Raw genomic sequence first — 18,459 nt, 5'->3', positions numbered from 1 at the left:
AGAACAGGCAGACGTCCTGGAAGATACCAGATTACTGGCAGGATCATCAGTGGCCCGTGGGCTTTGCACTCATTGTTTTGGAATGAGGTATATGGGGAGCTGAGTGCTGGGTGTACATTTCTAGGCCAGGCTCTGTCCCTGGCAGGTAGGAGCAGTCCCTGTACTCAGCCCCCACAGTCCCCTCACTGAGGCCTCTGCACGGTGACCGGTACTCTCAGCACTCAGTCATTGCACATGCCGGGAGAGTCGCTTCTTGTGACGTCATCAGCGCGTGCGGAAGACGTCAGTGCAGCGACGTTATCATCTGTAGACCGGCCGTTGTAGCGGACTGAGCTCCCGTGTGAGCCGCTGCGGAGATAGCCGGAGGAGACGGAGAGAGGTAACACTGGAGGGATCCCGGGGAGGGAAGGGAGCCATGGCCGTCCACACTGCAGCCTGGGGGAAGGGGGGTGAATCGTGCCCAGGATACCTTCTTACTGCGTTCCAGCATATGTGTGCCCCATTGCTGGCTGATTCTCCCCACCCAGCCCGGCTTCACACTGACAGGCACCAGGCCATGTCACACCAACATGACTGTGGTAGAGAAAATGCTCCCCTAGTTCCATTAATCAGTCCAATTACTGACTGGATGAGAGATCCACCGCTCCCACCATGGTGAAAACATAGCCAAATGCCCCCACCCCGATCAAGGTGGCGGTGCTTTCGATGGTGGCGTAAGGGGCGGCGCGTGGATGGTGGCGTAAGGGGCGGCGCGTGGATGGTGGCGTAAGGGGCGGCGCGTGGATGGTGGTAAGGGGTGGCGCGTGGATGGTGGCGTAAGGGACAGCGCGTGGATGGTGGTGTACGGGGCGGCGCGTGGATGGTGGCGTAAGGGGCGGCGCGCGGATGGTGGTAAGGGGCGGCGCGTGGATGGTGGTAAGGGGTGGTGCGTGGATGGTGGCGTACGGGGCGGCGCGTGGATGGTGGCGTAAGGGACGGCGCGTGGATGGTGGCGTAAGGGGCGGCGCGTGGATGGTGGCGTAAGGGACGGCGCGTGGATGGTGGCGTAAGGGACGGCGCGTGGATGGTGGCGTAAGGGACGGCGCGTGGATGGTGGCGTAAGGGACGGCGCGTGGATGGTGGCGTAAGGGACGGCGCGTGGATGGTGGCGTAAGGGACGGCGCGTGGATGGTGGCGTAAGGGACGGCGCGTGGATGGTGGCGTAAGGGACGGCGCGTGGATGGTGGCGTAAGGGACGGCGCGTGGATGGTGGCGTAAGGGACGGCGCGTGGATGGTGGCGTTATGGGCGGCGCGTGGATGGTGGCGTAATGGGCGGCGCGTGGATGGTGGCGTAATGGGCGGCGCGTGGATGGTGACGTAATGGGCGGCGCGTGGATGGTGGCGTAATGGGCGGCGCGTGGAAGGTGGCGTAGGAGAGGCGTGTGGAAGGTGGCAAGGGGGCGGTGCGTGCGAGGGGCCGGTGCATGAAAGGTGGTATATGTGCGTTGAGGGGGCGGTGCATGGGACATGGCGAGAGGGCGGTGCGTGGGATGCAGTGGGTGGCATTTGTGCGCCGAGGGGGCAGTATGTGGGACATGGCAAGAGGTGGTGCCGCAGGGTGCGCTTTGTGGAAGGTGGTGTAGGGGGGTGCATGGAAGGTGGTGTGTTGGCGGGGGGCGCGTGGAAGGTGGCGTAATGGGCGCAGCTTGAAAGGTGGCGTAGGTGCGGTGCGTGCGAGGGGCCGGTGCATGAAAGGTGGCATATGTCCGTTGAGGGAGCGTTGCATGGGACATGGCGGGGGGGGTGGTGCGTTGGATGCAATGGGTGGCATTGGTGCGCCAAGGTGGCAGTATGTGGGCGGTGTGGTGGAGGGGAGGTGGTGCCGCAGGGTGCGGTGCGTGGAAGGTGGCGTATTGAAGGTGTTGGGGGGGGGGGGGGTTGCGTGGGAGGTGTCGTAAGGGGCAGTGCGTGGACTGTGGCGAGGTTGCGGTGCATGAAAGGTGGCATATGTGCGTTGAGGGGGTGGTGCGTCGGATGCAATAGGGTGGCATGGGGGCGGTGCGTGGGAGTTGGCGTAATGGGCGGTGCGTGGAAGGTGGCGTAGGGTCGGTGCGTGTGAGGGGCCGGTGCATGAAAGGTGGCGTAGGGGCGGTGCGTGCGTGGGGCCGGTGCATGAAAGGTGGTATATGTGCGTTGGGGGGGGGGGGTGCGTGGGACATGACGAAGGGGCGGTGCGTGGGTGGCATTGGTGCGCCGAGGGGGCAGTATGTGGGACATGGCGAGTGGCGGAGGGGAGGTGGTGCGTGGAAGGTGGTGTGGGGGAGGTACGTGGGAGGTGGCGCAAGGGGCGGTGCGTGCGAGGGGCTGGTGCATGAAAGGTGGCATGTGTGTTGAGGGGGCGGTGCGTGGGATGCAGTAGGGTGGCATAGGTGCGCTGAGGGGGAAGTATGTGGGACATGGCGAGGGGCGATGCATGCGAGGGGGCGGTGCGTGGAAGGTGGCGTAGGGGGCGGTGCGTGGAAGGTGGTGTAGGGTAGAGCTGCACGAGTCTGGCTAAAATGAGAATCACTTTTTTTTTGCTTAGAAGATAGATCACGATTCTCGCGGCGTAACATCTTTCATATTAAAACATTGGGCTAACTTTCCTTTTTTTTTTTTTTTTTTTATTATTATTCATTGAAGTGTATTTTTTCCCCCAAAAATTGCATTTGAAAGACCACTGGGCAAATACAGTGTGACATAAAATTGCAGCAATTGCCATTTTATTCCCCAGGGTCTGTTAAAATATATATATATGTGTGTGTGTGTGTGTGTGTGTGTGTGTTTTGGGGGTTCCAAGTAATTTTATATTTAAAAATATTGACTTTAACTTGAGAAACAAGTGTCAGAAAAAGATAAACTTCCTGCATTTACACACCTTTGATCTAGGAAGGAAGCAATAGTTACAATGGTTCATTTTTAAAAACTTTCAGACTGCCCGGATATTTTCTTTTCACAGCTGATAAGGGCCTTTCACACTAACGTATCCCGTATGGATCCGTTCCTTTATCATCTGCTTGCTCAGCGGGGATCGCTCCGTTGATCACCACTGAGCCGGCAGATGACAGGGCGGTCCGTGCACAGATCTCCGCTCTCCTCTATGGGGGGGATCGGATGAACCCTAACCCTGTCTTCTGGGGTCCCTCGGCGGCTGTCTCGGCTCCTCCTCGCAAAAGCTTTCTACCTTCATGCGAGCGAGCATGGTGGAAAGCTTTTGCGAGCGTGCTCCCGTGATACAGCGGCGGGCATAGCCGCTGACTGTATCACTCAACCCCGGCACGCCGTGTCATCCGCTGTGATTGACAGCAGCGCCAGCCAATGGCTGCGCTGCTATCAATCCGTCCAGCCTAGCCAATCAATGGCCAGGCTGGGAACCCAAGAGGATCACGTGGACACGCGCGGGACTTTAGAGGGATCAGGTAAGTAAAACGGGGGGGGCGGGACCGTCGGATGTTTTTTCACCTTAATGCATGGGATGCATTAAGGTGAAAAAACATTTACCTTTACAACCCCTTTAAGCCTATAATAACAGCCCTTTCACACTGACAGCGTGGGGGCATTGGTGGTAAAGCGGCGCTAGTTTTAGCGGCGCTTTACCATTGTTTTAGAGGTGCTTTTCGGTCCCTGATGGGGCGCTTTGAACCCCTCTAGCGGCAGAATGAAGAGTTAAAAGCGCTGCTACCCATTGATTTCAATGGGCAGCGGCCCTTTAGGAGCGTTGTATCGAGCGCTCCTAAAGCCCCTCAAAGATGCTGCTTGCAGGACTTTTTTGGACATCCTACCTGCGCAGCGCCCCAGTGTGAAAGCGCTCTGGCTTTCACGCTGGGATTGCAGATGACGCTGGAGTGACATTGCTGCTCCAGCCAATCCCAGCACGGGAGCTTGCTAACCCGGAAGTAACTCCGGGAAAGATGACAGTGTGAGGGTGCCCCTGCAGGGATTCGATCTAAGATTTCATAATGAGCCGGGATGCTATGCATGCCTATTTGTCTTGCAGGTTTTTACATTGGGATTTACAACCTCTTTAACCAGCTTAAGACCCCTTTCACACTGGGTCGCTTTGCAGGCACTATAACGCTAAAAATAGCGCCTGCAAACCAACCTGAAACATCGGCTGCTGTCTCTCGAGTGTAAAAGCCTCGAAGGCTTTCACACTGGAGCGGTAAAAAAAGTCCTGCTAGCAGCATCTTTGGAGCAGCGTGTATACGGCTCCTGCCCATTGAAATCAATGGGCACCGCCGGCAAAACGCCGATACAAGGGTGCTTTGCGGGTGGTTTTGACCCTTTTTTGGCCGCTAACGGGGGTTAAAAGCATCCTGCTAGCGGCCGAAAACTTCTGCAAAAATGTCAGGAAAGCGCTGCTTAAAATAGCAGCACTTTATCGCAGATGCCGCCCCAGTGTGAAAGGCCTAATACGGGGCACTTTCACCCCCTTCCTGCCTAGACCAATTTTCAGCCTTTAGAGCTGTCACACTTTGAATGACAACTGCACGGTCATGCAACACTGTACCTATGTAAAATGTTTATCATTTTCTTCAAACAAATAGAGCTTTCTTTTGGTGGTATTTAATCACTGTGTTTTTTATTTTATTTTTTGTGGGAGCCGCGTGTTCGGGTGCGCTGTCGTTTGACATCCACTCAGAACGAGAGCTGCACCGTCGCTTGGCGGTGGGAGGGTGGCTACTGGTTAACACTTTCACACTGGGGCGGAGGGGGCGTCGGCAGTAAAGCACCGTCATTTCTAGCGGCGCTTTACCGTCCATTTCGCAGCGTTATTCAGCCACTTTTTAGGCTTTTAGCCCCATGCTAGTGGCAGAGAAAGGGTTAAAACCACCGCAAAGCGCCTCTGCAGAGGTGCTCTGCCGGTGGTATAGCCGTGGTGCCCATTGATATTAATGGGTGGGAGCAGTGGAGGAGCGATAGACACTCTGCTCCTTCACCGCTCCAAAGATGTTGCTAGGAGGCCTTATTTTACCGTCCTGCTAGCGCACTGCTCCAGTGTGAAAGCGCTCGGGGCTTTCACACTGGAGGGACAGCAGCGGCTCATTCAAGGCGCTTTGCAGGTGCTATTTTTTGCGTTATAGCGACTGCAAAGCGCCCCAGTGTGAATGGGGTCCAACTACTGTCACTACTACTGCTTCTGCCCTCAACCAAACTGTCAAACCATCCAATGACTGGTGTCATAAATGATCACATGCGGCACCATGGCAACTGAACATGCAACTCCAAGATGGCAGCTTCTTTGGCTGAAAAAATTTGGAGAGTTTTTTTTTTTTTTTTTTGTTCCTTTTTGAGGAGTGTACAATCAACTTTAGATTTACCAAAACCATGTAATATGAGCACCGATTTATTCTATCCAATCAGCACTGCAGTACATGGTTGATGGCAAATCTAAAGGACAACCAGATTGTAACATATGTGGTAACTGAACAATATGATTGTACAAGCTCATTTAAAATGACCATTAATTATGTAGTGCAAGGGTCTGCCTGATTAGATACAAATTGGTTGGATTGTTTAGATGTGTTGTCCTATTACATAGGTTTGGTACATTGAAAGAGGATTGCATAAGCAGATTGCATTTGGCCATATGGCCAGTTATAGGATCACTTCTCTAAGCTGTAGTTTAGCTTATTTTTTATTTCTTTTTTGCTTTACAGCTTTAATCACATCGATTACGTGTGAAGAATGTCCCACATCGCTCAGGCAGCTGGATCCTGGAGAAATCTTCACTGATAGGATGCCCCGTCCTCTTCCTGTTTGTACTTCTGGTGCACAGGGGGTCAATAGCTTCATATCCAGACTGAGCTGCTGTGAGAATATTTCTGATGAGGACAGGCCGCCTTTCCTCCCTCTTCCTCTATTGAGAAATGTTCTTTCACAGCTGGTAACGTGATCTGTAAATGGGGGAGGTAATCCTATGACTCATCAGACTCTCCTCCGTTCACGCATTGTGTTACAAGCGGTGAATGGACATTTCTCGATGGAGGAGCACGGGGCGGGTACTCGTCGTGGCCTTTTTTTTTTTTTACAGTAGCTCAGCCTGGAGTCTGAAGCTACTGTATTAAGCCCCTGTGCACCAGAAGTTCAGCCACAGGAAGAGGACAGGCATCCTTGCAGTGAAGATTTCTCCAGGGTCTCTCTGCCTGCACAATGTGGGACATACCTTATTACAGGTAAGTAATGCTACAAAGCTAAAAAGAAAAACGAATCTTCAGTTTTAACACAATATTAGGGATTGTTATTCTCAGACGTGTCTGTAGTTTTCAAATTTAATTGTATTTATCCAAACTTTGGCTCTTTCTTTGTATATTGTACACACAAAGACATGGGCTCTTCCTAGGTATAGTGTAAGGGCGTGGGCTCGTACGGTGTACCCCCAGGGGCGTGGGCTCGTACGGTGTACCCCCAGGGGCGTGGGCTCGTACGGTGTACCCCCAGGGGCGTGGGCTCGTACGGTGTACCCCCAGGGGCGTGGGCTCGTACGGTGTACCCCCAGGGGCGTGGGCTCGTACGGTGTACCCCCAGGGGCGTGGGCTCGTACGGTGTACCCCCAGGGGCGTGGGCTCGTACGGTGTACCCCCAGGGGCGTGGGCTCGTACGGTGTACCCCCAGGGGCGTGGGCTCGTACGGTGTACCCCCAGGGGCGTGGGCTCGTACGGTGTACCCCCAGGGGCGTGGGCTCGTACGGTGTACCCCCAGGGGCGTGGGCTCGTACGGTGTACCCCCAGGGGCGTGGGCTCGTACGGTGTACACACGGGCATGAACTCATCCATTGTTGTACATAGAGGGACATGGACTCATCCATTGTTGTACATAGAGGGACATGGACTCATCCATTGTTGTACATAGAGGGACATGGACTCATCCATTGTTGTACATAGAGGGACATGGACTCATCCATTGTTGTACATAGAGGGACATGGACTCATCCATTGTTGTACATAGAGGGACATGGACTCATCCATTGTTGTACATAGAGGGACATGGACTCATCCATTGTTGTACATAGAGGGACATGGACTCATCCATTGTTGTACATAGAGGGACATGGACTCATCCATTGTTGTACATAGAGGGACATGGACTCATCACCTGTTTAGCATATATACAGGGACATTTGTACAGCGTAAACGTAGAACATCCTATATATACAAGTGGTCTCCAAACTATGGCCTCTTTGCTTGCCTTTATCTGGCTCTTGTGGCACTATACCATCAGCTGACACCAATGTTTGGACACCATTCTTCCCATTGACATTATCAATGGCACTATTTTTCCCATTGATTTCAACAATGGGGCATTCTTCCTCTCATAACCAATGATGGGGCATTGTTTATGCTTACTTATGCCAGGGCATTTTCTACTCCCATTGGAAACAGTCTGGTCCCCCTTAAAGCCTGAGGAACAGTAATTTGGCCCTTTTGCTTAGAAAGTTTGGAGACCCCTGCTATATACATGTACACTGCTGCTGCTAAACGCAGTTAAAAAAAATGGCTGCAGCCAGACTGTGTGGAGGGAGATTTTTGCAGCATATTTGGCAAGTACAGAATCACAATATATATATATATATATATATATATATATATATATATATATATATATATATATATATATATATATATATATATATATATATATATATATATATATATATATATATATATATATATGCAAAGTGGCTGGAGGGAAGCTTCAGAATGGCAAATATGTTTTTATTACAAATTATGATCAGGATGCAGTTCCTCTTTAACCTCTTGACCACCGCCCCATGTCCAAAAGACGTCCTGTTTTTAAAGATGGATATCTCGGTAACGGCAGCAGCTGCTGCCACAACCGATGTATCCATCTTTTCAGTGGGCGGTGGTGTACATGATAACGGCGGTCTCCGCAGCGGATTCGCCGCGAGATCGCCGTTATCGGTGGCGGGAGAGGGCCGCTCTCCCATGCCCTCTGCCGCTTACCCGAGCCGTCGGTAGCGGCGGAGGCGATCGGGTCCGTTCGGCAAGTGACTGGTGTTGCGACTGAAGGAAAAATCTCCTTCGCCCGTCCCCATAGCTCTGCTGGGCGGAGGTGACGTCAAAACGTCAGTCCCGCCCAGCGTCTTAAAGCAACATTTTTTTTTTTGTCATTTGAAAAAATGACAGTTTTTCAATTTTTTTTTTTCTTTTTTTGCATTTAAGTCTAAATATAAGATCTGAGGTCTTTTTGACCCCAGATCTTATATTTAAGAGGACCTGTCATGCTTTTTTCTATTACAAGGGATGTTTACATTCCTTGTAATAGGAATAAAAGTGATCAATTTTTTTTTTTTTATTTCAGTGTAAAAAATTATTAACTAAATAAAAATAAGAAAACAAACATTTTTTTTAAAGCGCCCCGTCCCGACGAGCTCGCGCACAGAAGCGAACACATACTCGAGTAGCGCCCGCATATGAAAACGGTGTTCAAACCACACAAATGAGGTATCGCCGCAATAATTATAGCCCTAGACCTCCTCTGTAACTCAAAAAATGAAACCTGTAGAATTTTTTAAACGTCGCCTATCGGGATTTTTAAGGGTAAAAGTTTGACGTCATGCCACGAGCGGGCGCAATTTTTAAGCGTGACATGTTGGGTATCATTTTACTCGGCGTAACATTATCTTGCACAATATGTAAAACAATTGGCCCAAATTTATTGTCTTATTTTTTAATTAAAAAAAGTGATTTTTTTTCCAAAAAAAGTGCGCTTGTAAGATCCGCTGCGCAAATACGGTGTGACAAAAAGTATTGCAATGACTGCCATTTTATTCTCTAGGGTGTTAGAAAAAATATATATATAATGTTTGGGGGTTTTAAGTAATTTTCTAGCAAAAAAAACAGTTTGTCTCGTAAACACCGAATGTAAAAAACAAGCCCGGTGGTAAAGAGGTAAATATCACTTTAACCACTTAAAGTGGAGTTCCACCCATTTTTTTATGTTTGTCTGTGCTGCATGCTCTAATCTCATAGTGTTTAGAATGGACAATTTTTATTTAATTTGTTGCTGGTAAATACCTTTATTTTGTAGTCCTTCATTACTTCCTCCTCCTTATTTGCCTAGGCTATTTGCAAGGGTTTCTGGGATAGGCATCATGTTTCCCAGTAGTCCTTGCAAACCTGACTGAAACCTATTACATTGCTTGTGCACCACTGAGCATGTGCGAGATATGCAAAGCTGAAATCCAGGAAGTCATACAGTCTGGCTTCATGATGCCCACGCTTAAGATGGCCACGGTCTATTTCTAGATTATAAACTATCTAAATGCTGTAACAACCTAACAAAACGGACCTTAGTTTACAGACTAACTTTACTAGAATACATTAAGCTTGTGTATTACAGGGGTATTTATATTTAAAAAGTGAAATTGTGGGTGGAACTCCCCTTTAAGACCCGGACCATTATGCAGGTTAAGGACCTTGCCCCTTTTTGCGATTCGGCACTGCGTCACTTTAACTGACAATTGCGCGTTTGTGTGACGTGGCTCCCAAACAAATTGGCTTACTTCTTTCCCCACAAATAGAGCTTTATTTTGGTGGTATTTGATCACCTCTGCGGTTTTTATTTTTTGCGCTATAAACAAAAATAGAGCGACAATTTTGAAAAAAATTCAATATTTTTTTTTACTTTTTGCTATAATAAATATTCCCCAAAAGGGAAAAACCTCAGTTTAGGCCGATACGTATTCTTTCTACATATTTTTGGTAAAAAAAAATCGCCATAAGCGTTTATCGATTGGTTTGCGCAAAATTTATAGCGTTTACAAAATAGGGGATAGCTTTATTGCATTTTTATGAATATTTTTTTTTACTACTAATGGCGGCGATCAGCGCTTTTTTGTTTGTTTTTTTGTTTTTTGTGTGACTGCGACAATTATGGCGGACACATCGAACAATTTTGACACATTTTTGGGACCATTGTCATTTTCACAGCAAAAAGTGCTATAAAAATGCATTGTTTACTGTGAAAATGACAATTGCAGTTTAGGAGTTAACCACTAGGGGGCACTGTAGGGTTTAAGTGTGACCTCATATGTGTTTCTAACTGTAGGGGGGCGGGGTTGGATGTGTGACGTCATTGATCGCCTTTCCCTATATCAGGGAACAGACGATCAATGACATTGCCACAGTGAACAACAGGGAAGGTGTGTTTACACACACCTCTCCCCGTTCTTCAGCTCCGGTGACTGATCGCGGCACACCGGCGGCGATCGGGTCACGCGGGCGCGGTCATTGAGCTTGGCTCGCGACCCGACGGCTGGGCTTAAAGAGACATACAGGTACGTGATTGTGCCCAGCCGTGCCATTCTGCCGACGTATATCGACGTGAATGGAGTCCTTAAGTGGTTAAGCTCCACCTCCTGGTTAAAAAGGAGAATGCAAAATGTGTGTACAGTATAACATTTTTTGAATTCTCCAGTTATATTTTCTCATTTTGCAGACCTCATCACGGGAGACTTGATTTTACTTTACAGCGGCCACAATATGTGTGCAGGTGTAAGAATTTTACCATTTTAAAATCTGGCATGTAATTTAGCATCCATGCAAAAAAGAAATATTCGTTTAATTTGGATCATCGGGCCGTGCATTTCATTTTCCTCCACCTTGTTAATGCACTCACAATAATTGCTCTTTTTTTTCCCCCCAGAGTTCAGAGTGTTTCAATATTCATCATTCATCTGCTAAAATGTCTGTGAAAAAAAAGAGAAAATCCACTGCCGATGAAGTGAATGTGAAGAAATGTAGAATTACAAGGTAAGAATGTCTTGTGGATATAAGTGCCTTTAATTGGGAATTCCAGTAATCGGAACAGATAAAAAAAGTTTGGGGGGGGGGGGGGGCATTTGCTGGGAGCTCATTCCCTATTAATGTAGGCACACTTCTAGAACTACGTCTCACAGGAGGCCTTCCATGTACGCATTGTGAGGACGAGCTCTTGGGAATCAAGGCAGCGGCATTGTTTTGCCAGAAAATAAATCGAAATATTCTTGGAACGAAGCAAAGGCGTGGAGAATAAGGGAAGTTCTGGAGTCAAATGCAAAGGCACGGTGTTGTCAGTTCAACAGGAAGTTAAAAAGAGAATATGGTTTATTTTTTCCAGATTCATACTTGCCTAGGTGGATGCAGCATCGGTTTCCCTACTGCCTCTGCACTTGGAACGAAGCGATTGAGCACCGTCAATGGCTCGGTTCTCAGTCGCCCTGAGCAGAGAGCTGTAGACTGTCAATCAGCATCTCTCTTCTCTGGGGTTCTGACTCCTGCAGGGAATCCAGCCTTGTCACGTCACCCCTCCCTGCTGTCTTCTGGGAAACACTGTTCCCAGGAGAGTGCGGGGACCAGTGACAGCGCACCGCGATCCTCGCGCAGTAGGGTTTTGGGCAGTGAAACCGCAAGGCTTCACTTCCTGATTCCCTCACCGAAGATGGCGGCAGAAGCAGCTGAGGACCAAGCGATTGCTCAGCCTCGTCTGCTGACATCGCGGGCACGCTGGACAGGTAAGTGTCCATTTTTTAAAAGTCAGCAGCTGCCGTATTTGTAGCTGCTGGCTTTTAAAAAAAAAATAAAAAATCGTCGGAACCTCCACTTTAAGAAAGGTGTACTGTATATAGTGACGTATTTTCAGCCCGCTCTGGTTATGTGATCATCCCCTGTGTCAGCCAGCGGTGGCTGCAGAGGAGAATACACTTGACACTGGTTGGTAAAGCCCAGAGTGGTGACATCACCTCTTATGTGCCCATTCATTGTCTGCCCTTCCTCTTCTCTCCTACAACTGACTTGCCACAGGGTAGTCAAGTAATGTGCCCAGAACGGAGCAAGCTAATCAAGTAAATTATTATAGGTGTTAGGAGCAGGATGGAGCATTTTAAGAAGAGTTTAAGGTTATTAAAGCGGTTGTAAACCCGCATATACATTTTTTTTTTTTATTTTTTTTTACACCGGCAAGGCAAAAGCCATAATGAGCTAGTATGCACCGCATATTAGCTCATTATGAAATACTTACCTCGGAACAAGGTAGGGAACTTACCTGGTCCACGCCGAGCGTGTCTTCGGGTATCGCCGCTCCGGCGATGCATTCGCAGGGAGATTTCATTCCGGCATGGGTCGGCGGGGCCGGCCCTTCAACCGAGGATCCCCCCTGCGCATGCGCCACTGCAATCAGCAGCGCATTGCGAGGGGACTATCTCCTAAACCGTACAGGTTCAGGAGATATTCTTTATACCTACAGGTAAGCCTTATTATAGGCTTACTTGTAGGCAAAAGTAAAAAATGTGGGTTTACAACCACTTTAATAAAAGATTACTCAAAATGCGAAAACTTTCATACGACAGGATACAACGTTGAATAGTTTTGTATGTATTCTTTCATTTCTAAGCATGCATAGTCTAGTCTACATTTTTTTTTTAGTACGATAACCAAACTGATGAAACGAAAATCGGACGTTGCGTTCACATATGACAAAAATGTTATAGCCTGCACATCCAGCTTTTGTCTGGTAAAAAAAAAGCGAAATCGGCTGTCGCAAGCGCCGTACTAACGATCTAAACAATCGGCAGACAGCTTGTCGTACAAATTTTTCCATCCGATTTTTCATATTGTGTGTCTTTAGAGTATGTACAGCTGTGTGAACAGATCCATTTATCCACAGAGAAGAAAAAAGCCAGTTACATTTGTTTTAATGCAGAGAAGAAGAGTGTGAACCTTACTTGCAGGGCACAGCAATTCGTCCCTTTGAATTTTTCCCAGAGTGCCTCTTTTATATGGTCTGAGGTCTAGTTTGAGAGCCCCCCCCCCCCCTCTTAGTTATATATACTGACATGGACATTTTATAGATGGGCAACTCCTATCCTCGTATTGATTAGTGGTTCCAAATTAAGAATAACTACTGCAATAGGGAACAGACACAAAAGATACACTCGGCATCTTTCCAAAATAACCGTTCTCCTTTAATATGACGCAATTGTAGGTTTTTATACACATGATTACGTAGGTATCACATTAATATTACTTTTATGGTAACAATGGGCGTAACATAGGCAGACATTCTAATCAGCACTCCAAAGAATGCAAAAATGTCCTAAAAAAATTATTAGTGCCGTGTGCAAAACATACAGTATAGAATACAATTATATACAGAACTTATACATTTCCTTAACAATACTTTTATATCTATCTTTTAATGTGGTGTTTTTTTTTTCTACCCACAGTTATTGCAGAACACAGACAGCCAGTAGAATAATAAATGAAGACTTATTTTCTAGCAAAAAGTGCCTGGCCTGGTTTTATGAGTATGCAGGTGAGTATTGAACAGATTGGACCCTATATACTGCTTGGATTCTACTCCTCCTCCTTTTTTTGAGTACTCTAGAACAGTGGTCATTAACCCTGTCAGCGGGGGCCCACTGACAGGCCAGATTTTAAGTATTGCCTTGAGGAGATGCAGACTAGAATACTGCAATCACTGAGCAGCAAATGATCTCACCTGTGATGTATTTCAGTTATCTTGCAAACCTGGCCTGTTAATGGGCCCTGAGGACAGGGTGGATGACCACTGCTCTAGAACAATGATTCTCAACCACCGGCCCATGGCTCGATACCAGGCCATAACCTTCTTCCTGCCGGAATGTGGCTTGAAAGCTGCCAGGGTCCTGCAGTTCTTTTCTCTCTGCACTGAATGCTTTCTGAGCCGCAGCTTGACAGCTACTGCTGTCCCAGTCCGTGCTGCTTGTTTATACGTTGGACTGACTGGTAAGCAATGCTTACCTCACAGGCTGAGCAGGAACCAAGATGCTGAGAGGAGCTGCAGTGCCAAGTGAAAAGGAGTGCTGCCCCATTCAACAGCAGCCTGCACAGAAGCGGAACAGGAGCTGGAATGAATGAGCTCTCATGTGGTGTTAAGAATCCTCAAAGTTTTTATGGTTGCCTTGATTTTTATCCTTTCCAGGATTGGCATCCTGTAAGTGATAAGTGGTGGGTAAACGGTTATGTTTAGGGAGCCTTATGTTGGAGGATTTCTGTCTTGTTCATTGGAGATGATGCCCCAGCAGGAGCCTTGCTGTTGGTCAAGATAGCAGGCTCTGGGCAGGTTCTGTGGCCAGCTGCAGCTGCTCATTGTGATGTAATACTCAGCCCACCTGCTGTAGAAGAGTGCCCTTTTTATGGGGAAGAAGACCCAAAAGGATGCAGAGCAGTCACATGACCTGAAAAATAAAACCTAAAAATAAAGGTGCATTTTTACAGTACATTTGTTTCTAGTTGGTGAATACTATTTGCTTTCTTCCTTTTGGGTTTTTAAGTCCTGTGTTCAGAAATATTTTAAAGCGACACTAAAGATATAAAAAAGAAAAAATAACAAACATGTTATACTTGCCTCCACTGTGTGGCTTGTTTTGCACACTGTGGCCCCCCGATCCACGTCTTCTGGGGTCCCTCGGCGGCTGTCGTGGCTCCTCCCCCTCCGCAACAGCTTTCCACCTTCATGCGAGCTTGCATGGTGGAAAGCTCTTGCGGTCGCGCTCTCGTGATACAGCGGCGTACATAGCCGCCGACTGTATTACATGGCCCCGGCACGCCGCGTCATCGGATGTGATTGACAGCAGCGCCACCCAATGGCTGCACTGCTATAAATTCATCCAACACCTAGCCAATCAACAGCCAGGCTGGGAACCGAAGAGGATGAGGGGGACTTCCGAGGGGTAAAGTAAGTATAACGGGGGGGGGGGACATTTACCTTTACAACCACCTCAAGCAAATATTGCACCAACTGGGTTGGAGGTGGTATACATATCACATGATAGAACTAAGGCTGGGTTCACACCATTGTGAATTGGATGGAGGATCCCCTCATCCAAATCGCAATAGCAGGAGATTTTGACCGGCTTGCTATGGAGCCAGTTCACATATCTCGCAGCATGTCCGGAGCGGTTTGCCGAAAAACTCCTGTATTTGGTCAGTTTCAGGTCCAAATTCAGCCCAAATCTGGGCTGAAATCGGACCTGAAATGGTGAACCAGCACGCACCGGACCTCTGCTGTGGCGCTCATATGTGAACTAAGCCTAAAAGATTCAATATAATGTCAATACCGGGCTGTAGCCAGTAACAGACAGCGGGTGAGCCTGCAGCAGGCATGTTTTAATGCAGTTCACAAAGAAGAGTGGGCAACATAGTTATGTCACAGTATTGAGATGAATGATGCGTTCCGCTTCTCTTTTTTTGCATGCCATATTTCCTCCAATATCTAAAGTTTCATGTTCTTAAGGAAAACACTGCGGCTTTGTATAAAACGCTTGTTTCATCTGACAGGTCCAGATGAAATTGTTGGGCCAGAAGCCATGGAAAAATTCTGTGAGGACATAGGCGTAGAACCAGAAAATGTAAGAAATTTATACTTTTAGTTTTTGTTTTATTTATCCAGGTACAGATAATTATTATGGGAAGTTGCCATATCAATTTGTGCTTTTGCTCTTATTTATAAGCTGGCCATATGTTTTGGTCTGTACAAAAATGAACGTTACACTTATAAACATCCTTTATTCTCCAAGAATTATCCATACACATCCATTCCTTAATGGCCCTGTAATCTGTTTTAGTGAAATATTTTTTTACTGTGTTTTTCTGTCTGTTTGTAACATCCTCTGTGAAATCCCAAATCTTTGTCTTTTTTTTCCTTTTTACTTTAATTTGTTTGGAATGAGCAGCACAAGTATGTTGGGGTCATGTGCACTGCTCTATGAACGCTGCACATCCTATAGTCCAGGGGTAGGCAACCTAGGGCCCCTCCAGCTGTTGTGGAACTACATTTTCCCATGAGGCATTACCAGGCTGGCAGTTACAATTACTCCCAGAGGCATGATGGTACCTGTAGTTGGAGGGCCCCATGTTGCCTACCCCTGCTATAGTCCATCTTGAGAGCAAGCAAGAAAGGGTGGCTACATTCCTACATAAAGAACAAACTGAGTCACTTATTAACTAGTTGCCGACCAGCCGCTGCAGTTCTACGGCGGCAGGTCGGCTCTCCTGCGCGAGAGCCCGTAGCTCTACGTCGCCTCGCGAAGCGGGCACTAGGGGCGCTCGCTCCAGACTCCCACGTGCGTGCCAGGCGGTCACCCGCGATCGCTCGTTACAGAGCGAGAACCGGGAGCTGTGTGTGTGTGTGTGTGTGTGTGTGTGTGTGTGTAAACACACAGCTCCCGGTCCTGTCAGGGGAGAAATGCCTGACCGTCTGTTCATACAATGTATGAACAGCGATCAGTCATTTCCCCTAGTGATTCCACCTCCCCCTACAGTTAGAACACACCCAGGGAACACACTTAAAGCGGAGGTTCACCGGTACAATATACCTTTTCCCCTTAGCTTCATGCTCGTTTTGTCTAGGGGAATCGGCTAGTTGTTTTAAAATATGAGCTGTACTTACGGTTTACGAGATGCATCCTCTCCGTCGCTTCCGGGTATGGGCTGCAGGACTGGGCGTTCCTATTTTGATTGACAGTCTTCCGAGAGGCTTCCGACGGTCGCATCCATCGCGTCACGATTTTCCGAAAGAAGCCGAATGTCGGTGCGCAGTATGAGCCGCACCGACGTTCGGCTTCTTTCGGCTACTAGTGACGCGATGGATGCGACCGTCGGAAGACTGTCAATCAAGAAGGAGCTCCCGAAGACCCATACCCGGAAGCGACGGGGAAGATGCATCTCGAAAACGGTAAGTACAGCTCATATTTTAGAACAAATAGCCGATTCCCCTAGACAAAACGAGCATGAAGCTAAGGGGATTGTTTAAAAAAATATATTAATGGGTGAACTCCCGCTTTAACCCCTTCCCCGCCCCCTAGTGTTAACCCCTTCCCTGCCAGTGGCATTTTTATAATACTGATCGCTATAAAAATGCCAATGGTCCCAAAAATGTGTCAGAAGTGTCCGCCATAATGTCGCAGTACCGAAAAAAAAACGCTGATCGCTGCCATTACCAGTAAAAAAAAATATTAATAAAAATGCCATAAAACTACCCCCTATTTTGTAAACGCTATAACTTTTGCGCAAACCAATCAAACGCTTATTGCGATTTTTATTTTTACGAAAAATATGTAGAAGAATACCTATCGGCCTAAACTGAGGAAAAATATTTTTTTTTATATATATAGATATATATTTTTGGGGGATATTTATTATGGTGTAAAGTAAAAAATATTATTTCTTTTCAAAATTGACGCTCTATTTTTGTTTATAGCGCAAAAACTAAACCGCAGAGGTGATCAAATACCACCAAAAGAAAGCTCTATTTGTGGGAAAAAATGACCCCAATTTTGTTTGGGAGCCACGTCGCACGACAGCACACTTGTCAGTTAAAGCGACACAGTACCGAATTGCAAAAAGTGCTCTGGTCTTTGACCAGCAATGTGGTCTGGGGCTTAAGTGGTAACAGGAAGTCAGATCACAGCAGCAAAAAAAATGCTAATTGAGCCGGGGAGCAATACAATATCTTTTTTTTTTTTTTTTTTTGTTTTTGTTTTTGTTTTTTTGATAAGATTACAAAGCTAGATTTTTTTTTTTTTTTTCCCCCTTTAAACCAGAGTTTGTTATTGCTTTAGTGAATGTCTGTGTAAGACTATCTGATTTGGATATTCATCAGGTTCTTCATATACTGACCTTACAATTTCATACACCATATGACCAAACATTTGTGGACTCCTTACCCGTATGGCTGAACACCCCTCTAAGTGTTTTTAGTTTTTCAGGTGGTTCCACTAGGGTTACTTAAAAAAAAAAAAAAAAAAAGATAGAATACAATTGTGCGCTTTTTAATCTTTTGTAAAAACTATTCTATTCCAGTATGACAGTGGCTCATGCACAAAGCCAGCACTATAATGATTTGATGTGAGAGGCCTGCTCACAGCTTTTCAGTCTTGATAAACACCTATGAAAAGAATAAGAATTCTGCTTTCTAGCCAGGTCTTCTCATATAATATCAGTACCAGACCTTACAAATGATCTTTTGGCTCAACTGTCACACATTCCCACTGGCAAACCCCCATTACTCCCTATGAATGCCCATGGTTTTGGAGTGAGATTTCCAGCAAGTGCATATAGGTGTGATGTCCAGATTTCTACAAATCCTGGGTGTATAGTGTATTTGACACAAGGGGTGCTGATAAGTATTGAGCCTTACCCCCAAAAAAATGAGCGAGGAAGATGTAAATTGCAGGGTGTACTGGCCAATTTGTCTATATTCAATTGTGCAAACTGCCTATGATTTTAACTTTTATTCAGGTCCAAAGTGAACATGGCAGTACCTCCACAAAAATTCACTGTGGAAGAGCATAGGACCAAAATCCAGTTTCTAATTTTCCAAGGGAAAGGTGAGAAGCAGATCCATGATGAAATGTCAAACTTTGGGTGACCGTGGCCCTTCATATGCAACATTGGGTC

The 18,459-nt window shown here is 47.0% G+C and overlaps 1 protein-coding gene across 1 annotated transcript in view; it reads left to right on the top strand.

Annotated features, from left to right (window-relative positions):
- Positions 1-266: 266 nt before the first annotated feature.
- The window catches only part of DCUN1D5 (defective in cullin neddylation 1 domain containing 5), a 45,320-nt gene continuing 27,127 nt past the window's right edge, over positions 267-18,459 (top strand). The window contains exons 1-4 of the mRNA XM_040340227.1: positions 267-379; positions 10,688-10,794; positions 13,245-13,333; positions 15,340-15,410. Of these exons, the coding sequence (XP_040196161.1) occupies positions 10,727-10,794; positions 13,245-13,333; positions 15,340-15,410 (228 nt within the window). The 5' untranslated portion in view covers positions 267-379; positions 10,688-10,726. The remainder of the gene's footprint in view (positions 380-10,687; positions 10,795-13,244; positions 13,334-15,339; positions 15,411-18,459) is intronic.

Source organism: Rana temporaria, chromosome 2, assembly GCF_905171775.1.
Source record: "Rana temporaria chromosome 2, aRanTem1.1, whole genome shotgun sequence".
NCBI lineage: Eukaryota > Metazoa > Chordata > Amphibia > Anura > Ranidae > Rana > Rana temporaria.
The sequence above is the reverse complement of the archived record's forward strand: the minus strand, read 5'-3'. Positions and strand labels throughout refer to the sequence as shown.